Source organism: Symphodus melops (assembly GCF_947650265.1).
Source record: "Symphodus melops genome assembly, chromosome: 21".
Taxonomy (NCBI): domain Eukaryota; kingdom Metazoa; phylum Chordata; class Actinopteri; order Labriformes; family Labridae; genus Symphodus; species Symphodus melops.
This window is the reverse complement of record NC_136711.1, coordinates 9,551,309-9,571,633: the sequence shown is the minus strand read 5'-3', so window position 1 is coordinate 9,571,633 and position 20,325 is coordinate 9,551,309. Positions and strand designations below refer to the sequence as shown.

Genomic DNA, 20,325 nt, shown 5'->3' with positions numbered 1-20,325 from the left:
GTCAGAACTCGTCGTCCCTGCCTTCTCCTTATTTAGCTGCTTAAGAGAGCCGACGGCTGATTTGGTTGGAATAAACACACACAAATGCAGCACTTTCCCACCCTGAAGGAAGCCTATACAGGCTGTGCGCTGGAAACTTCTCCCTCCTCGTCTCTGCATGGAGGTCACGATGATGGTGCAAGGCATGAGGAGGGCAGAGAGGAGCAGAGCAAAGAGGAACTTGGTGTTTCTGTGCTCAGTCTGATGGAGAACATCTGAGTTTGAGCTGCAAGAAATGTGTCATCCTCCAAGTCAAATCTGGTTTAAAGGAGAAGTTCGCACACCATAGGATAGGATGCAGAACTTTAGACAGTAAAAAGAGAAAATGTTGCAAATTCTTGTACAACATCACAATTTATACATTATTTCTATACCTCAAAAATACAAACAATACATTTCTCTTAAGGCCTCTTGTGATCTGATCAGTTAAGGACCCTTGAAGACCCTTGATTTTAACAAGCAAAATGTCCCTCTTGGAAAAAATTGAAAAATGAAAGAAATGGTCAGAAGAAAAACCAAGAAGGCATTGTGCATAATAACAGCACCTGAAATCTATATTCAAAATTTAGATCCTCCTATAAATGTTGTCAAGCATGCACAATGTGAAGCACATTAAAGTAAGTGTTTCACTCTGGTATCTAATTTAAAGAAGAAAAAAAACAGAGACAGAAAAATACTTTAGTTGCTCATCAGACAAGGAAAGTAAACTTCACTTTCTTTCAGTCCAGAGATTATTTTTTTGATGATCCATGATAAACCCTAATAAAACAATCTATAGATGAATCAATCTAAAAATACAATAATACGTGCAGATGCTCTTCTCTTGAAGACCTAGAAATACAAAGTAAAAGAAAGGAAAAAAAATATCACAGAGGGAGAAAAAGAAAATCAGAAAGGGAATAAAACATAAAGGAAATTTTAAGTCTTCATGGGAAAATAAAATGTAAGAAAACCCTCAAAGAAGGGAAAGCTTCCCAGTCTATAATAATAATAATTAATAATAATCTTAATTGAAAAGACATTTTATCAAAGCAGTCTTAAAAATAATTGAAGGTGTCAGTGTGAGTCAAAAAGGGACAAAGAAAAGTCTCAGTTTCTTCCAAGTAGAATTCATTCTGTTAACTTGTTGTTGTTGTTTTTTTTTTTTTTTTGCTTTTTTATATATTTGCTCTTATGCAGAAGAACAATCCTAGCATGTTTCACCTATTAGGCAAAAATCCTCCATCTGATTCTGATGTCCGATCACAATAAATGTTTGCTTTATTACTAAAAATAAAAATAATTCAAAAATAAAATCCCTGATTGGTGTGAAATAATGTGCATTTGATGTACCTCCTCCTCTGTGCAATTCTTTACATTTCAAATAAAGGATTACATAAATTCAATAGGATCATTCTGAAGTTTAAATAATGTGAAGAAGAAATTACAGGTAGTCCTTTAAAATGTCTCAGGAGTAGATTTTAAAAAAAGAATGTGGGAGAGTTCAAAGGAGAAATATTCTCTTTAATTAGAAACATTGTTAGTGATGCACATCATGGTGTGATTTTATTTCAGACCCAAAAGCGTTTTTACATCAGTCCAAACATGGAAAATTCATGAGTGAGTATTGTTACCAAAGGCAACATTACAGCCACGGATATTAAACATGATAATTGTGTCAGTGTTGGTAAATCAGGAAGTCTACAGGAGGAATAATAGACTCGACTGTGTTAATACCTCCTTCCCTTTTTGATCCTCACTATCATTGGACAAACAAACATACTTAATGAATTCAAACTGTTACTTAAATACTGAACAATATTTTGTATTTTAACATTTAATTGGAAACCATCACATTATGATGACCTTTTTTTTCTTCTTCTTCTATTACAAAAATGCTTCTAAAAAGCTTATCAAGATGTGCTCTTAATCACATAACAGCATCATATTACTGTCAGCTCACGTCTTACTTATTTAGTCAGTCATTATTAGTTTTTATATTTGCTTGATCTCCATACCAAAAATTGATCATATCACATTTAAACATGTTGATGTTGACACAACACATTTTCTTTTTTTTTTTGGAACAATTTTGATGAAAAATTGATGACTTTGTGCATTACATGTTTTTACAAAGCATTGCCAAATTTAAATGGTGCAGAGCTTACTGCTTCATTTGACACAAATGTCTAGAGTGAACTAGAGTGACATCCAGTGGATACATCTGGCAAATAGTATGTATTTATCAGTAAGTTAAAATGAACAACTGATTTAAGTTTTGGTAGTGCATTGTGATGCTGGATTACATTAAATACTGAACAACGATAATGAACCCCCCCAAAAAAAAAACATTTTTTTTTTTTTTTACTTTTTTACTTTTTTTCCAAGAGGCTCTTCATGTAACATGAAACCAGAGATCTGTGGACTTTAACATAGCACAACACCAAATCTAAGCAGGACAATGACACAAATGAGTATCAGTCCACCACAAATCTCTAAGGCCTCGTCCCTCTTTCCATTAGACTCCACCTCCAGTCAGTCATCATCCACCACCATCACGTTCCCACTCAGCTCGTACTCCATGGTGGCCCAGTCGAAGATGTTGCCCTTGGGGACCTTGTGGCCGTAGTGCCAGGCCTGGATCATGCTCCTAGAGAGCACAAAGTCCCACATGTTCAGATCTGTCACCTCTCCAACGAAACTCTGCACGGCCTCCAAACCCCCCAGGTGTTTGTCTGGGTCCTGCCCCAGGAGGACGGTGCCCTTTGGACGGATGGTGTGCCCTGGTTTGTACACCTGGTAGGTACTGCGTTTACCTTCGACCCAAAATGCAGTGAGGCCAGTACGGGACTCCCATGTGAGGCAGAGGCTGGTGCGGAAGGTGGTGAGAGGCGGCAGGTGGAAGAAGGACCCGTCTCCGCTCATGTAGAAGGACACTCGACCGTCCTTCTCACGCCACACATTGAGCTCATCATAGTCGGCCGTCCGGTAGGCAAACAGGATGATCTGTCGTTCTTCCGGGAGCTCAGTGGCCACACGCATGCAAAGAGTGAAGGCCTTCAGTCCCATCTCCTTCTGAGGGATCAAAGCCACGAAGCTGAAGTCAGTCTCATAAGGGAAGACCAGGACTTTGTCACCCAGACCCACTAGAGGAACGCACCAGGGATTGTACAGTTAATGAGAATTCAAAAATCAAGGAGAAATATGAGCATAAGTAAAACCTTTTGAAATTTACTTTTGTAATAATACCTTGGGTGGCAGAAGAAAGTGTCATTGACCATCCAAAAACACCAAGCACAACCACAGCGAGCTTCACAGTGTTGACTCTCTACAAATACACACAAAACATCCGTTATCAACTGAAGACAATGTTACAGCAGATATTAAGATCTCTGAACACAATAGTCACATAAGAGAACAAATTATGTAAAAAAAAAAAAACAACAACATTGGGAGTCCTTACCATTTTGATGTTGTCAGTCTTCCTCTGTGTTGCTAACTCGGTCTCGCGTGCTTACACCCCGTGCCTCGGTCCTCTTCCCTCCTAGCACAGGCCGTGATGTCAGCTCTTCTCAGGAGGACGCTCTGACAAAAGGCCTGGTGTGCGAGGGTCTGAGTGACGCTGCCTTTATTGTGTGACTGATGCAAAAACGTATGTGTCTCAATCACATGATAAACCCAGAGAGTTTGAATAGTCTTTCGTCAGCAGATGTCATACATCTCTGCAGGGGTTTTTTTGCAGTGACAAATCTCTTTACGACAGATTGTGGGTGTTTGTAACCTCATCCTAAAGGATCAGTTCACCTAAATCATAGCAGACAGCATGTGTGAGAGTTTGACATTCGTCCCAAACACAATGTAGTTTTCATGTGAGACATCTTTGATAAATGACCCTTCAAAAAACTCAATTGCATCATGTCTGATCTCAAACAGTTTCTGTTAATCTATATTCTTCTGTATATATCTACTATTATTTTTCTGATTTGTTTTTATGGAGCTATTGTATTCTTTTCTCATTTTTGATTTCTGTATTGCTGCTGCTGCTGCAATGCCTGATTTTCCCCTTGGGGAACAATAAAGTAATATCTCTTCTTATTGACTCTTTTTGTGACCCTTATAATTGACTGACTGGGCACACTGCACTGAATCGTTTTCTTTAAGAGTCTTTCATTTTTAATTCAAAATGACTTTTGGATAATTACAACAGAGTAGGACAGTAAAAACTTAAATATGTCAATGTAGTGGTCAGACCACTGTGTTGTGTTACTTATCAGAAGAAAGTCCCTGCCCCCTGGAAAAAAAACACCATCTTTCCTATTCCAAAAAAGTCTTGTCCGACTGAATATAACGACTACAGACCTGTGGCCATGATATGCTTTGAAAAATATGAGTTAGATCCACTCCAGTTAGCGAACAGACAGGGTACAGCGTCATTCATCTGACTTCAAAACACCTTCCTTCTTCAACTTTGTTTTGGAGACGTTTTTTTGCTGGACTCTGCTCCTGCCATATTTGATTTTTGTTTGAATGTGTTTGTTTTCACCATTGTAGGGCAATGAATGTAAAAACTTTTTGGATTTAAATTCAACAGAAAAGCAGAAGTAGAATGCACTGATGTATGAAAACCTGCGAGGGGTAAAACTTCATGCACTCCAAAAAAGCAGTCTCATAAGAAAAGTGACTTAATCTCTGAATTGAAAGCCATAAAAATTCTTCAATATTTTCAGATTCAAAGAGAAGAGTAAACGTTGACCTATAACACTAATGCTGAGAAGCTGTAAAAAATGAGCAGGAGTTCAGAGTTCATCATACTTGGTATCTCTTTAATGATAACCTCTTGTGTCAAAAACACAACAACAAACAAAAATCAAAGGTCATGGTTTAATGGGACAACTGAAAACAGAACCAGGCATTCATGTTATCAACATATCTACATTTAATACAGTTTGTCAAGCTCTAGGATTTCTCCAGAAAACAAGAAACCTATGTTGTCAAGAAATAAAATCTGAGATACACAAGCAACGTATTTACACAGCCTGCACGCGACACTCACAGGCCTCAATGACCACAGACACACATTCAGCTAGAAAACAGGTAAACTGATAGTGCTGAACTGAAAAGGAGCTTGGATTGAGGTATGAATGAGATCCGATGGTCGTAACTCTTCCAGCATTTGAAACAGGAGGATTGATTTTTGTACGCCGCTCGAGCCGTATTCTGTTCCACGTGGGGGAGAAAGTGTGTCAGAGAAACAGCAAAAAAGGCATCAAGAAGAAAAAGACATGTTCTTGCCTCTAAAAAGGAAAATACACTGTACTTCATGCTTGATGATCTGATGTCATTCCAGGCAAACAGCACGAGCCAAACACGACGCCCAAAAACACTTTTTTATGACCGACACAGACAGCACAGACCATTTACACATCAACCAGAGTGATTGATGTCATCCACCAAAAGTCAAACATTTCAACACTATCCATTAATATCCAGCAATGTGAAAACTGTTAGTGAGCAGTCCTACTTCTGTTTATATTTATGTTATATTTGTATGCAGCTGTTTCCATTCTTTTTTTTTGTTGTTGTAAAGAGTTCAAGGCCGCTTTTCATGAAAACCTTTGTTCATTGTCCTGATAATATAAAACATATTGAATTACTGCAAGTCAAACCTAAAGAGTACAATATTCATACATTCAACTCATTTCAATTGTCTGTAATGGGTTGGGATTGATATGCAAAGAAGAAGAAAACCCTAAAGATGTACTAAAAATCTTACAGCATGGTGTCAGGTGGGGAGACGGGACCTAATTCTCTAGAACTATTCCTCATGTATCGTGAAGTAAAACTTGCATACAAACTGGTCAACCTCATGAGAAAACAGGTTTTTGGCATTTCAGATTCCACTTCAGCAAATATACACCAAGAAGTGGAGGATGAATGAAAACAAAGACCAATAAACACTGTTATAAATGCCAAATAAAAGGCCAATATCTTAATAAGTCAAACCACCACGTGTCATTTTTTAAATATCGGCGGTTGCTGTGAAAGACTGGAGTGCAATGCTGATGCTGTAAAAGGACTGTGGCACTCAGAGAAAGAGAGAGAGAGAGAGGGACAGAGGAGGGAGGGAGTGAGACCTGAGAGCATGGCCCCTTATTGTGACTAAAGAAAGGAGTCAAGCTTAGAAGACTAGAAATGTGATGACAGGAAGTGATCGCAGAGAGAAGGAGCAGAATGAAAGGAGGGCTTTAAAGGGAAAAGCAAGCCTGAAACATCGAGCCTCAGAAGATTGGAGCAGGGCGTTTTACAGCAAAGATAAACTGTGGGGAGAAGGAGGCGGACTGAGAAACATGGCTCTCCTCTGGTAGTCTTTAATGTGGCTTTGACTGCTGTGTAAAGTTCGTATCCAGGCAAGAGGATGATCTGATATCTGGAGGGTGGTGGGAGGAGGGGGGGGGGTCCCTTTAGTAGTCCTCCACCCAGCCGTTCTCTTGGATAAAGGCATCGATTACTTCCTTCATGGCCAGGTTTGGGATCAGCTGGTCCTGGGTCAGAGGACTCCTGGTGACCGGGTCAAAGTGACCCACTCGCTGTAGAGAAGCCGGTGACAAGCTACTGTTAGAATGTGTTGAAAGTCATCTACATCCTGTGCATCCTGAACCTTTAGACATCAATGCATACTGACGTAGCTTCTACATTTCCCCGTCCCTTTTTTTATTCTGGTGAAACGTTTAAAGACATTTATGCTGACGTTGATTTCGAAAACATTTTCTCTATAATGACAAAGGCAGTTTCTATTCATCAGACTGCTCGTCTTCATTGATGAAGAACTGGTTGAGGATGAAACTAATCAAGACACATCGTGACATTGAATCGAGGACAGCATCATTGTAAAGGGATGGTATAGTGAGACCGATAAAGATACACAGCATAATACTCTCATAATACTGTGTGTCAGTTGAAAGATTTCATAAAGAGGAATAAAAAGCACTCTCATTGGTGAAGTATTTATCTAATCTTGTTTTTTAAATTGCTATTCATCTGTTTGTAAGACTCAAATCTTTGTGGTCGTTATTTGTTTCTGTGCTCAGAGTTGGTCCAATGGATGAATGTAATCTTCAGCTTTAATGCTTTACAAACAAAGTATTTTGTGAAAATGGCAGAACAGGTTCGTGGCACATTATTGTTTGTATCTTGTGCAAGATAATCAAGAGGAATGAAAAGAAGATTAAGCGCAGCAAAGTGACGGATGGAAAAAACTGTATTTCCTGTTCACACTGTGGCTTTGACTGAGTTTCTGCACAGACTTTCACACGTCTCCGTTTCCTCATCCTTTGCTTGTTTTGAGGTCATACTTTTCTGAGAGTGAGAACTTTAAATTATCATCCCGGAGGTCACGAGCTCAACATCTAACCTCTGAACAGACACATAGAGCAGCTGCTGCTTCTACCTGTAGGTGCTCTTCAATGTCCTTGCGATCGTAAGTGATTCCACTCGGTGTGATGCAGGGCTCCCTCATCAGCTCAAAACTGATCTTCCCACACAGGTAGTCTGGGATCTCTCGCTTCTGAAAGGATCAATGTTGATTCAAAAAGAGTCCAATTATTAAAAAGCTAGGAAATACACGTCTATCTTACAGGCTTCCTCAAAGTTTAATGACACATTTTCTTGGCAATCAAACACAAAAACCGAATCATTGTTTACATGTGAGGATTGAATTCTGTCAGGTTCAGAATACGGTCTGTGAGGTGTCAGCTCAGACAACAACTAAGGACAGACGGACAATGAATCTCTACACCCCCATGCAAACCCATACCGGCGGTTACCATAGAAACAGCTTGGGCTGGTAATAGCACACAACGGTCTGTCTAGCTTTTGGTAAAAGTGCCTTCTCACAGATAAAAAAAAAAACTATCGAAGAAAGCAGATAAAGACACCGCAGGGATGAAGTGCATTAAAAAAAAAATCATCAGCCTCAAATCATGAGAAATAAATAAGTAATCAGAACTGCACACTAATCAGAATATGCACTTCTGTCTTTTTCCTTGTTGCCATGTCAACGATCAAAGAAGATGGTGTGAAGTAGGTGTGCGCACTGTTAGAGAAGATGGGCTTGTGTGGGTGAATGTGATCAGTGTCTCCTTGTTAGCTCTGTGATGGATGATAGCGAGAACCTACGCAGGATGCGTCTCTACATTTTGCCCTTTGCATGCTGGGATAAACTCCTGGTTGGGATAGGATACGACTGCATGGATGAAAACACATTTCACACCAGAACATGCTCAAAGATCAGTAATAAGCACATTGTTTATACTCACTTTTCTTTTCTCATCCACTTGAGAGAAGAGCTCGTCCATGTCCACTAGATACTTGTCCTGGGAGGGAAACATTAGCACGTCAGCATGTGTTCATCAATATTCATTTTGGGTATATAGTCAATAAATGTGTTTATTAAAAGCAGTAAGTGCAAACCAGTTAATGTAATGTAACGTACATGTTTAGAAGCTATTTTAGCCACATCTCCTCCATTCTGATTGTCGTCCTGTTTCTCTTTGTATTCCTCTTGTTCTCTGCATCAATACAAAGTTGAGATAAATTATGACTTCTCTCTGACAAAATAATAATGACGCCCACATGACACGACTCATTACAGTGACCCATAACCTTCATCAGGACATTACTACACAAAATGAGCAGCCTCACCGTTCCTTCTCAGCCAGGATCAGTTTGGTTAGATAGGCGTGCAGCTCGTTCTCCTGGTTGATGCGCTTCTCCTCGATACTATTCCAACGTTTTTTCTTAGCAATGCGCAGGGCGCTGGGGATGTCGTCTCCGAAGTTCAGCCTCTGTTCCTTTGCCAGATTATAAGCTGCAGAAGAAAAGCATCACAACAGCAACACCTGTTCACATTCAGCTGTCTTCCAGGGTTTGATTTGCTTATGGTAACTCTTTTAAGAGAAACGCAACAATTTTGACATGTACAACTTTCCACAATCATCCAGTCTAGTGCTTAAATTCCCATCTCAGCATATATATGCAGTACTCCCACAGTGCCCAAGAAATAACATAAGGACGACAAAATAAAGATTTTGAATCAAGGATTCTGGGCGCAGCATTTCATCACAGACAGCAGAGAGAATGACAGAGTTGAGAAATAAACAGAAATGAGGAAATAGACGAGTAACACTGTGCAACATAATGCAAGATGCTTACACTACCACACAGCGTTGCATAAGATTCACCATCTGTCATTAGTTTCTTCTGACCTTTCTGCAGGTTGCCAATGGCCTCATCGTAGTTCTCCAGCTCCAAGTGACACTGGCCCAAGAAGAAGTGGGCCTTTACTGACTGGCTGTCCAGCTCCAGTGCATGCTTACAATCTGCCAGAGCCTTGTCATGCTGCTGCAGCTTCACATGGCAGAGAGCCCTGTTTGTGTAGTACACTGCCACAGACGGGTTACGGTTCTGAAAGACAGAAAATACCAGACAATGTGCAATGATCTCTGCAATGAAAACTCTACCTTCAGTAGTAATTCCACGACAGGTATTTCTCTCTTTCACAGCGACAGTTACTCACAATAGCTTTGCTATAGCAGGTAGCAGCCTCTTGGTACTTGCGGCACAGGAAAAGTCGGTTCCCCTGCTCCTTCAGCTCCTGCGCGGTTGAACTCTTCTCCGGGCTGCCGGCCATCTTCTCCGCCGGCTCCGCGGGGCCCGCCTCGCCCTGCTTCCCTATCCTGTTCCCCGTCTCTTCGGCTGGCTAACTGACAGGTTCAAGAATGCCCTGTCCCTCCTGGATCTCACGAACAAGAGAGACCAGAGAGACGGTGTGTGTGTAAAGTCAGGTCACCATTGACAGCTCGAGCTGACTGCATACACCCCAAAAAGCCTCGGTTTAATGTGCTGAGTGTGCACAAACACAGCGGGGTCTGCCAGAGAATTAACTATTCATGTGACGGACATCAGTGGTACCCAGATGAGCTGCTCAGCAGTCAGAAAACATTTAACACTGTCGTAAAAACTGAAACGTTTCATCCCTTCAGTACGACAGATGTTTATCGACGTAAACAAACAGCTACCGAGAGACGTCTTGGTAACATTTAATACACATCTGTTGCAGCAGCTGAAGTGGAAACTGTCTTTAATTTTTTTTGAGAGAGAAACAAGAGATCGGTGCTGAAATGTTAGCCTGTTAGCGAGCTAAGCTAGCTGGGAAAGCTCAGTTTTTTAACCACTAACACAAAACATGCCACTTTATCAGCACTAGAATTGGACAATTTTAGGTTGCTTCATGGTTGCTTCGATTGATTGGAAATGTCTCCTCAGCCTCCTTCAGCCTTACTTCAACTCCGGGTAAAACAGAAAATGAGCTAACGCTAGGTTAGCATGTTTGCTACACAGCTTGTTCCATTTTTATTTTTTGTCAAATTCCTCGAAAGTTAAGATTGATTCTGGGATGTGTAATATCTAAACCTTACCGTATAAAAGGAAGCTTGCATCCAGGTTTTTACAGTTTTGTATGATTTATATATCAAATTTTAGTCGATATTTTTTTCCCTAGCTGTCATGACAGGTTGTTGTTATGCTGACGTCATACGCTTACGCGGCGGCGACGGAAGCCGAGAGGGAATTGTTTTTATTGCTCGTCTGAAAAAACATAAAATAAAAAAATCAGTCACAATTAAGGAAACAAATACGTTTAAGCTAGAATAATAATTAACTCATAAGAAATACATATTTAGAGAGAATAAAAACTGCGTTTTTAATTATCCCCCATTTGAGCACAATGAACACTTCACTACAATTCGGTAGTGAAGTGTATTGTATTTCAAGTATTTCAATAGATTACATTACAGTCCGTGTTGGCCTACTGCATTTATTAACTCCATCCAACCTTTGATTCCAACGCGTATTTAATAGGAGTGAGCACTACAATACAGCATGATGACCAGCAGATGGCGCTCTATAATCATAGAATTGAAGTAAACCTTTAGGGAAAAGAGAGGCAAAAATAAGTCTTCACACTTTTCCAAAACTCAGAGCACTTTTTTTTGCATATTTTTAGAAAAGGGTTTCATATTCGATTAACAAAGCCTTAGGCCAGCTTAAATGTTATGAAGTTACAAGTGATTTAATACAATTGTGGCTCCTCATAAATAAGTTAAATGAAAGAAGTGTAGGTTCAACACTTTAGCACATTTGTTTCAGGGACCATTAAGCTCTTTACACTTCTTCACAATGATCTGTTTATTATGCAGGAGGCATATTCAAAGAGAGAGGTGAGATTATAGTTTATATGATCAGGGACATCCCACACACAGAGAGCTTCAGCCACACACAGAGAGATCCGCAGATAACCTTTATTAGCCTTGATAAAGAGAAGAACATGCAAGTTTAGCCATCCAGGACTTAACGCGCCTGTGACTGTGGCCAGGGTCACTTTCATCCCAGCCTGTCGGGCCTCTATGGAGACTTCGCACAGAGATCAGTGTGTAAAGATTAGGACACATCCCCTGAGCAAACACACTGATAAATGTGTGAAGGGGGCCGTTGAGCCGCAGACCCACCAACGATGTGTGTCCCCAGCTGTGTTTACCCATCTCAGCCACTCTGGTGCTCTGATCCCCCCAGAACACCCACCTACCCAATTTAAGAACCCCAGTCACAACTCTTAGGGGTTCAGTACCACACACACAGACTAATGAAGCTAAACGCACTCATGCTGCAAGTTCAAATTTACAGATATGAAACTGAAGTTTCCAACCAGCACAGACTGAAAAAGTCCCCTGTGTATAACAATTTCACAGGCCTGTATTTACAGGCATCACGAACAAAAAGTATGGTTAGTGTTTAAAATTCCCCAAAAGGCATCTAATTTGGGAATTAATAATAATTTCATAGTACTTTGTAGAAGATAAAAAGATATGCATGCAGGGAGACAGTTTATTGATGGAATGATACAAATCCAAAATTGACGATTTCATCCCATTAATTAATGCTTTTTTTCTCATTATATTTTTACCGTTTTTTGGAGCCCAATTCACTTGCCAGAATCTTCTTTATACTATAAAAATCTCTTTTTTTACTCTTTTTTTCCCAAAAGACATAAAAGTGTGGTCCATATGTACAGTAATGGCAGTGTTACAAATAAAAGGTCATTTTCATTCAAAGTTGTACAGCAAGGTTTTTTGTGAGAACAATCCAGCGTCACATAGGCATAATTGGGATTAATTGGAGGGATTAGTGACTGTTTGCGTAGGATTGTTAACAGAATAGAAAGCCTGCATAGTGAGTGTCAACAAGAATGCTGTTTGAAGCATTCAGTGCTTACATTTAAACTGCCCCATGCTCGCTCCTCTTGTCCAATATCCCAACTGTCATCCTCCTCTACCCCCCTTTAAACCCCAACTGCTGCCTACTGCACCGGTTGGCCGAGCTTCTTGTCACCTTGGCAACCACACCAGGAAGTTGCCCTGCTCCTTTGGCACATCTGAAAAAGCTGCCACTTCCTGATTGATTGTGCTCTTTCTCTTTGCCTGTGTCGTCGTTTTCCAATTTGGCAGTGTTGTCCACAATTCAGCGCCAAAGCGACTGAAAAGAGAAAAAGAGTGAACACACTCTCCTCAGCGTTAAGGGAAACCTCAGGTTCAAATGGGTAAAACAAAAGCCGTATTTATCTACAATGGTGCTTCTTTGTTTAGGGGGGTTTGCTCATTTTGAGAAGGGGACAGGCTCATAGACTTATTGCAGTTTGTTCAAGTGGATCTGAATGCAACAGGACAAAACAAGTGAAAGAATAGTTCCTCTGTGTTAACTGAAAGAAGATGTAAATGTTGGAAATTATTATTTGAATTTCAGTTATAAACCATTAAACATCTTTTAATGTCAGACGTTTGACTATATTGTCTCAATGTCAGTGAAGGTCCCTCATGTAACAGGGTCTTGGAAAATGTTTGTATATTTAGTTGCTTTAACCAGCTCTTTCTTGGCTCTGCAAACACTGCTGTCGACTATTACACTGCTAGAACAAAGAAAACCACTTCTTCAGACACACGTGCACACAATGTTAGCCAACAAGCGTCATTTTCTTGCTTTCCGTGTACTTGTTGAACCATTAAACAAGCACTGACTGCAGTTGTGTCCAATAATTAATGAAAGCTGCTCTCACAAAAGATAGACCCTGATGCATCATCACACATTAACCGTACACAGTTAATGTGCTGTCTCTACTTTCACTGCTTTCTGGAGAATAAAAGCACTTTTAACATGTTTGAATGATTGGACCCAAAGATGCAACATGCAGATATCCACCATGATCTTCACTCCAATTAGCTAAAATAGTTGCACAAAATGTTAAAGTCGGTAATATAAACATTTTTTTCTTGCATGTTGGCCACATTTTGACAAATAGGAACAGCAGCACTCTCCTCTCCGAGTCCTGGATGTCTTAGGCTTTCTGTACAAAAGACATTCAACTCTATTCTGAAAAAGTGGGGGCAAGGTCTAGTAACATCCAATTCACAGTAAAGTAAGTTACACTTGTTTTATCAGTATTTTATTATTATTACTTCAGTTAACACAGCAGTTACAAATTAAACTTAAAATGTGATCCTTTTCTTCAGAATAAGAATAACGTGTGCTGTCTAAGTGAAATCAATCTCAAATGAATGCTCTGATACTCCTATCTGACTAACAAATCAACCTTTATTGGCAATGTTTTGGTACGATACCTTTATCAGGCAAACGCTTTCCTTCAGTTTTTAATGGACACATTGCTCTCCAACTTGTCGTATGAAATGGATGTTTGAAGGGTTTCTTTCTATTTCTCTTATCTGTTTGACATTAAGATGCGGAAACATTTATCAATTGTCATTGACAAAAGCATGATTTCAACGCCACACTTGAACTTATTTTAGTTTAAGTGAAGTACTCTGGTTGTCGGTATTACTAAACATAAAGAAATCATTAGGTTATCTTATTATAATAGTGTAAGTGATGCAGGCTCATTTTACACCAGATTTTTCTGCCTATATTTCCCTCCAGTCTGTTGGTTAGAAGTGTTTGGTAATCATTTATTGTGAACAACCAATTGTGTTAATGTGCCTGGTTGCAAAAGTCGACTCTCTAGGTTAAGAGTTTAATGGGGGATGTGCTGATGCTAAAATAAAGGCAAGGAAAAGAAAAGCCAGAGACACCCTCAGGTCATAGATCATCCACACACCTCTGCAGCCCTGATTAAGCTTCCTGACAACAGGAAGGTGGGGGGGGGGGTTAATGATCCTGAAGCATAGCTCCATCCTATTTATTTGGTCACTGCACACAGATTTTACACACAGGAGGGGAAGAAGAGTTTTTTTCTGTTTCTGTTACAGTTAAAGACAGATTGATTACGTCTAACTGATTGTTATTTAGAAAGCTAAAGTACTGTGATCCAAAAGTTTTTTTTTTTTAAAACTTGCAGTGTTAGTCCAAAAATCCTTTACATCCTGGGGGGTTAACATCACGCTTGAGACACCCCCACTTCCCTAAACCCACACACCCACGCACACCCACTGAGGATTGATGTGTGATGGCTGGGGGTAGAGGAGGCTGCTGTGTGTGAGTGGTGGGGGAGATGTTTTACAAAAGAGTTTTTGGAGGGAAATCAAAACTCTTGTGTCAGAGTAATTTAGGGATGCGGAGGGAAATCCATCCACGAATCAATCGCCGATGCATTTAAATAAAAAAAATAGAGTTAAGCATTCATTTGCAAAAAACTACACTCTGATGGAAACAATATGTTTTGTGATTGTAATTAATTGCAGGCTGCAAAAGAGAAGAGGGAGATTTTTTCATATTATAATGAGCGTTGTTTTAGTCGAATCTCATCACATTATCAAGTCAAAAGCATGAGTTCTGATGGAGCTCATGAAATTAACTGGAGATGACTAATCAGTGTGTTTTTCACATAGAAAATCAATAAGGGTCTTCACAGGACACAACCAGCAGGGACACTAAGAAGTTACTTTTCTTTCCTGAATGTCCATGCCCCCTTCCCCCTGATCCCCCTGCTTACTCCTTGCATTATTGTGTCCCCTAAGGTCATCCTCTACAGGGTCAGCAGCCCCACCCATCCCCAGCCCCCACACCCAAAATCCAATGCAGTCTTATAGAGCTAAAGCAGACATAATGAGAAGAGGGCTAATTGTGTGTGTGAACGTTAGCCAGACAGCAGTTTGTTTAGGCTGTGTGTGTGTGTGTGTGTGTGTGTGTGTGTGTGTGTGTGTGTGTGTGTGTGTGTGTGTAATCGTGCACAGCAGTCCCTCAGGGCGGACCAGGAGAAGATGTGTGTTATAGCTTTGGGTTTTTAGGATCTTTTAGAGTAGACACAAAACGCAGTGAAACATACCAGTACAATAAGTACTCAAGATGTTATTGAAATCATGATACATATGTTTGTACGCCACCATGGAAAAAAAGAAACACAGCCATAATAGTAAGGAACTCATGGACACTTTAAATGTAAAAGAGTAGGATGCAAAAAAAAGGAGACAGGCAGAGACAAATGTGGACCAATACTACCTGACTGGCTAAAATCATGTTGTGTGGCTTACACATCTAAGTGCTAAGACTGTTAAAGCACTGTATATGTTATTTCCTTTTACACCCTTTCTTGAAACAGCAGCCTTACACCCATGTGCATAACCGTTCCACACATGAGCCATGTGCTGGTCATGGACTTCAGATATTAATGGACAAAGCCGAAGTGACGTCTCCCATCTGTTACTGCAGGAAGTTTTAGAGTCCCATCAAAGGCAGTCGCCATGCTGGAAATGTTGTCTCAACCTAACTTTCAGTCAAACTAATTACAGGCTTAGAGCTGGAGCTGAGGGCAGTTTTAAGACTCTTGAAAAACCATTACAACCGCACTTGTCAATCAAGTCAGCCTGCCGCTTTTTGTGATTTATCCTTCATAAAAATGAGTTATAAAAACGTGCATCTCCCTAACAATGTGTACCAGCTGAGTCATAAACTAATCAATTTCTTTTTTGCACCAGGCTGTAAACATGATCATTTCTGCAGTTAGCAGATTTTTTTTGCATCTACTTCATTTTTCAACACTGGAAGTTGCCCACTTGATTCTATCTTATCGCACATATGCTTCCTGTCAATAGCTATAGACAACTACAACAATGGCTGACTGCAAAGTTCTGTTTGTGCTGCTCGCTCCCAGTTGAAATACAGTATTTTTTTTAAATTGACTCTCTTTGTAGTTTAGGGTCACTTGAAGTAACAACTCCACCTCATCATCTGTCCACACAAATATTCTTGTTAGCTTTAGTTTACACCTTAATTCTGATTAATTCTTCATTTTACCTTCAACGCAATCTCAGCAGCAGAAAGACTTCGCCTAACCATTGTACCTCTGGGACATTTAAGGCAAGGCGTAACAGTGATGCAACAGTGTCTTATTGAAGACGCAATGAAAAGGGTATTGGATCAAAATTGCACAGTCCACCTTATTTAGCTATGGAAAGTCAGGGTTTCAAAAGAAAAACTTGTTGTGAAGATCGTACTTTGAGAATATTCACTATTCCATTGTGGCTGTGTTTTAAAAAATAGCAACTGTGCTGGTTTCATGAACACTGGCATATTTGCTGTTACTGATAAAGTTTGGATCACATCTGAGAAACGTTTTTAAAGTGGATGACTCATCTGGGTATTCTGCTCTTCTTAAAAATGTAACATTTACTCCTTTGTTGCATTGAACTATGATTCAGAATAGAATTTTATCTCTTCCTCATTAAATTCAGACTATTTAGCCATTGAAAGGCTGTCGGGTTGGCTTCTATTTTAAATTTTGTCTGTCTCTCTCGGCTGAAAAGATCAAATCCTCATCCCTTTTACTCTTCCCACAACAATCAGACTATTTGTTGTCATGTAAAGTTGCTGAAAGAAGCTTGTCTTGATCCGAGAAGTGTGTAGTCGGCAGAACCTAAATTGGTCAGTAATCAGATCAGTGCGAGGGGTTTGACTAATGGCGAATGACTGGCACTGGACCCTGGAGGATGGGAGGGGTTAGCAGAGGTGAAGGCTGGGGGGCAGAGGTCGGCTTTTCAGAAGCGCTCAATCGAAGGACCATTAAATCCCATCTTTGTGTGATATCTCAGTGAGGCGCGGAGGTTCCATTGGATACCCTCGATCTATGCTCTGTATACTAGTAAAGATAGAGGTCTTGGTGGAGGAATGACTGGGATGACGTCACTTTCAATAGTGGAGCCAGGAACAATCATGAGCAACAGTGAAACAGTTAGCTTGTTTTTTGTTGATGGAGTGCAGAAAATAGCTCCTAATAAATGAACATTGGTTGTTTGAGGCGACATGGAGGGAGAAGAAACACGGCTTTATTGAAAATGAGTTTAGTACTGAAATGTAATAATCTCTACAGCCTTCCCAAGCTATCAGACTTGTACAATTTGACACATTTCCTTTGGTACGACCTCTCTGAATGAAATCTATAAACAATATCTTTAAGGAGATGATCGTTTCTCTGATTACTTCATGAAAGTTCCTGCATGAAGCGCTTTATCAGTGATAGAAATAAGAACGCTTTGAGATCCTATTTTGAGGATTTTTTTGTAACTCTTCAGTATGTGTTATCTCATGTGTAAAGTATGTCGACTCTGGGGCGTCCTGTCTCCGGCTTTGTTTTCCTACGCCTGCCGTCCAAATTTCCATCACAAACATCTCACCCTGAGTGACCCTGTGCTTTCTGTCTGTGGAGAGGCCCTGATTAGCCTGCATACATGTGCAGATAGGACCACGTATGTATGAAGTCTGTTTTTATATTGCCTATACGTACAAGAATAGAGAGTAAAAACGAGTGGATGCATTTGTATGCATGCATGAATGTGTCAGGACTATTCTCCATGCTCTAGTTATTCAGAAGGTCCTTTTTGGCTCCTTCTCCCCGCTCTGCAGTACGACACAGTTCACCGCAGAAAGAAACCACATCTATTGTAGAGTCACTCAGTCAAAGCACAGACTCTGTTTTGTCTCTCGTCCTTGTTTCCCTCCATTATCAGCGTCCTCTGTGCATCAGCCGCGGGTCAGATATAGCGAGAATGAAGCCAAATAACAACATGATGCAGCAGGATAAATATTTATTGCCTTCAGTATGCTGTGCACAAGTATTAATATCCTCAAAAAAGCAAAAACAGGAAATAAGGTCCATTTCAACCCCACTCAAAGTCTTGTTTGAAACTTCAATGATTAAAATAGGAACGTGGCTCTGTTTTTTAATCATGTCCAAGAGAGATAAAATACATTTAAACAGGGCTCTTAATTTACTGGTAAAGTCAAGAAAACCACAAAAAAACTCCCCCACCTGTTGTATACATTCAAATCCACCTGTTACCATGAGCCTTGCTAACCCCGAGGGACAGGTGATATGATACCCCTGAAGTAAGAGGTGTGTATGTGTACGGGAAGTTGGGGGGTTGGGGTCTCCTCACAGTGATGGAGCCGGGGAGACATCCAATTTTGGCGGTCCCCTCAAGGGTTTCCCAAACAATGGGCACCTCATTTGAAACAGATGCATACGTTTTTAAAGTGCAGGTTCCATGGATGAGCTGGAGGACACTGGAGTGCAGGTGCTCCTGCTCCTTTGCAAAAAAGGAGGAGGGAAATTTGCGGGCGATAGCATTTTTTAGAAATTAAAAAGAAAAAAGGTAAGGGGATGAACCGCAGGTCAGTCATGGAGTGTCAATGAAGGTTGGTAAAAAATGGTAGGAAATAAAAGGAGCTCTGCAGGGAGATTAAGAGGGCAATCATGGGCCCTATTCAGAGATTTGAAGTGTCATCCTGATGTTGAAAATGTGAGGGTCCTTGTGATACTACTGAGGAGAGAAGAGTATTATTAATGTACATTTACAATCATTTAATCATGTTATTTCTACCCAGAGAATATCTCACTTTAACTTTTTATTTGATAAGAATTGTTATTTTGAGAATTATTGTGATGTATGCTCCCAGATTTACATTTTGTTCTAATAAGTTTCTGGTCAAACATGTACATGAGGAACTGAGAAAGGATTAAATGAAACAAATAGGTAAAAATATTCAAAAAAAAAATCCCATCACCAGCAGAACTTGAAACGTAAAGACAAAGTTTATAATCATGCTAGCATTTTGTATCTTGTCCAGTCTAAAAACATTGTTCTCAGATCATTTTCCCCTATTTTGTGAAGTTGTGAAGCTCATCTTTGTTTACAATCTTAACTATCTTAGAAACTTTACAACCTCATCAACTTGATCACAGGAAATGTTATACTCAGAGGCGACGTTGAGCTTACTTCTGATGACCCGCCTCATTTCAAATCTCCACAGGCAAAGCTGAGATTCAACACCTGTTAAGCTCATAATTACTTCACTGATACGACGTGAAATGTGAGAAGTAAAGATGAAATTGTGTCAGTGTCATTATTGTGCTCAGTGTGCAGGAGGATGGAGGGTCTGAGGATGAACAGGGAGTTTTTCTGTGCATGAGGAGATAGCCGAGGGGGTCAAAGTAATGGCATGTGTCTATTGTCTGAGCCGGCTATTGTATAAGAGGGGGTTTAAAGTTTAAAGTCTGTGTGTATGTGTGTGTGTGTGTAGGCAGGCTAATTATATTCTGCACGGCCAAGAATGACCTAACCCAGCCAAACTCAATTGACAGAGCAAGAGCGACCAAGGAGGAAGAGGAGGAGGAGATTGAATCAGTCAGGCAGCAAAATGAAAAAAAAGAAGAAAAAAAACAACCTGATAACCAAACATCCGTTATAGTTTGTAGCTTTTTTTTTTTCTCTACTGAGTGTCGAATTCACGTGTTCTTTCAAATGTTGCGATGTCAGTGTTGTGATATATTTTCTAAATGGGAGAATAAAAAAAAGCTAAAATGGTTCCTCAAGCTATAAAAAAGTTGATCAGGGATTCGTTTGAAATCACATCTTTTATAAAGCTGGTATGAGATGCTTTATGCTTTTTGAGATTTTTGCAGTCTTCTAAAATGCTATGTGAGTGCAAATGTGTATTTTTATATTTCATGTTATGGTTTTAGTCATTAAGTGCCGATTTAGCAGAGATATTCTTCTGATTTTGATCCAGGAGTGACATCTATCTAACGGTCTATAAACAAGGTTTCATTTGTTGCCAGTACTGAGACGGTCAGGTCTAATTTGAGAGTGTATCTTGTAGAAGGAAGGAAGCTTTATAGTCCCAGTCAGTAACTTGTCTATTCAGTAGCTAAAGAAAATGAAAGACCACCTTGTATGGTTGTCATCTTAAATA

At 40.0% G+C, this 20,325-nt stretch overlaps 2 protein-coding genes across 2 annotated transcripts; both read right to left on the bottom strand.

Annotated features, from left to right (window-relative positions):
- Positions 1-2,359: 2,359 nt before the first annotated feature.
- Positions 2,360-3,612, bottom strand: LOC306842482 (C-reactive protein-like). The gene is made up of 3 exons (XM_079372774.1): positions 3,482-3,612; positions 3,268-3,346; positions 2,360-3,164 (listed from the first exon to the last, which is right to left on the bottom strand). The coding sequence occupies exons 1-3, from the start codon at positions 3,482-3,484 to the stop codon at positions 2,554-2,556; spliced, it is 693 nt and encodes a 230-aa protein (XP_079228900.1). The 5' UTR covers positions 3,485-3,612; the 3' UTR covers positions 2,360-2,553.
- Positions 3,613-4,820: 1,208 nt separating this feature from the next.
- stub1 (STIP1 homology and U-Box containing protein 1) lies at positions 4,821-10,643 on the bottom strand. Its single transcript, XM_079372707.1, has 8 exons — positions 10,494-10,643; positions 9,593-9,808; positions 9,282-9,480; positions 8,719-8,884; positions 8,510-8,585; positions 8,334-8,390; positions 7,466-7,582; positions 4,821-6,605 (listed from the first exon to the last, which is right to left on the bottom strand). Exons 2-8 carry the CDS (start codon positions 9,704-9,706, stop codon positions 6,480-6,482), a joined length of 855 nt encoding a protein of 284 aa, XP_079228833.1. The 5' UTR covers positions 9,707-9,808; positions 10,494-10,643; the 3' UTR covers positions 4,821-6,479.
- Positions 10,644-20,325: the final 9,682 nt, after the last annotated feature.

Excerpts from the sequence above, each read along its gene's own strand:
- LOC306842482 (XM_079372774.1), bottom strand. Across the intron at positions 3,165-3,267 it reads ACTTTCTTCTGCCACCCAAG|TGGGTCTGGGTGACAAAGTC; the intron begins GTATTATTACAA and ends GCGTTCCTCTAG.
- stub1 (XM_079372707.1), bottom strand. The coding sequence starts at position 9,706 with ATGGCCGGCAGCCCGGAGAAGAGTTCAACCGCGCAGGAGCTGAAGGAG. Across the intron at positions 8,885-9,281 it reads CATTGGCAACCTGCAGAAAG|CTTATAATCTGGCAAAGGAA; the intron begins GTCAGAAGAAAC and ends TTTCTTCTGCAG. Across the intron at positions 7,583-8,333 it reads AAGTGGATGAGAAAAGAAAA|AAGCGAGAGATCCCAGACTA; the intron begins GTGAGTATAAAC and ends TGATCCTTTCAG.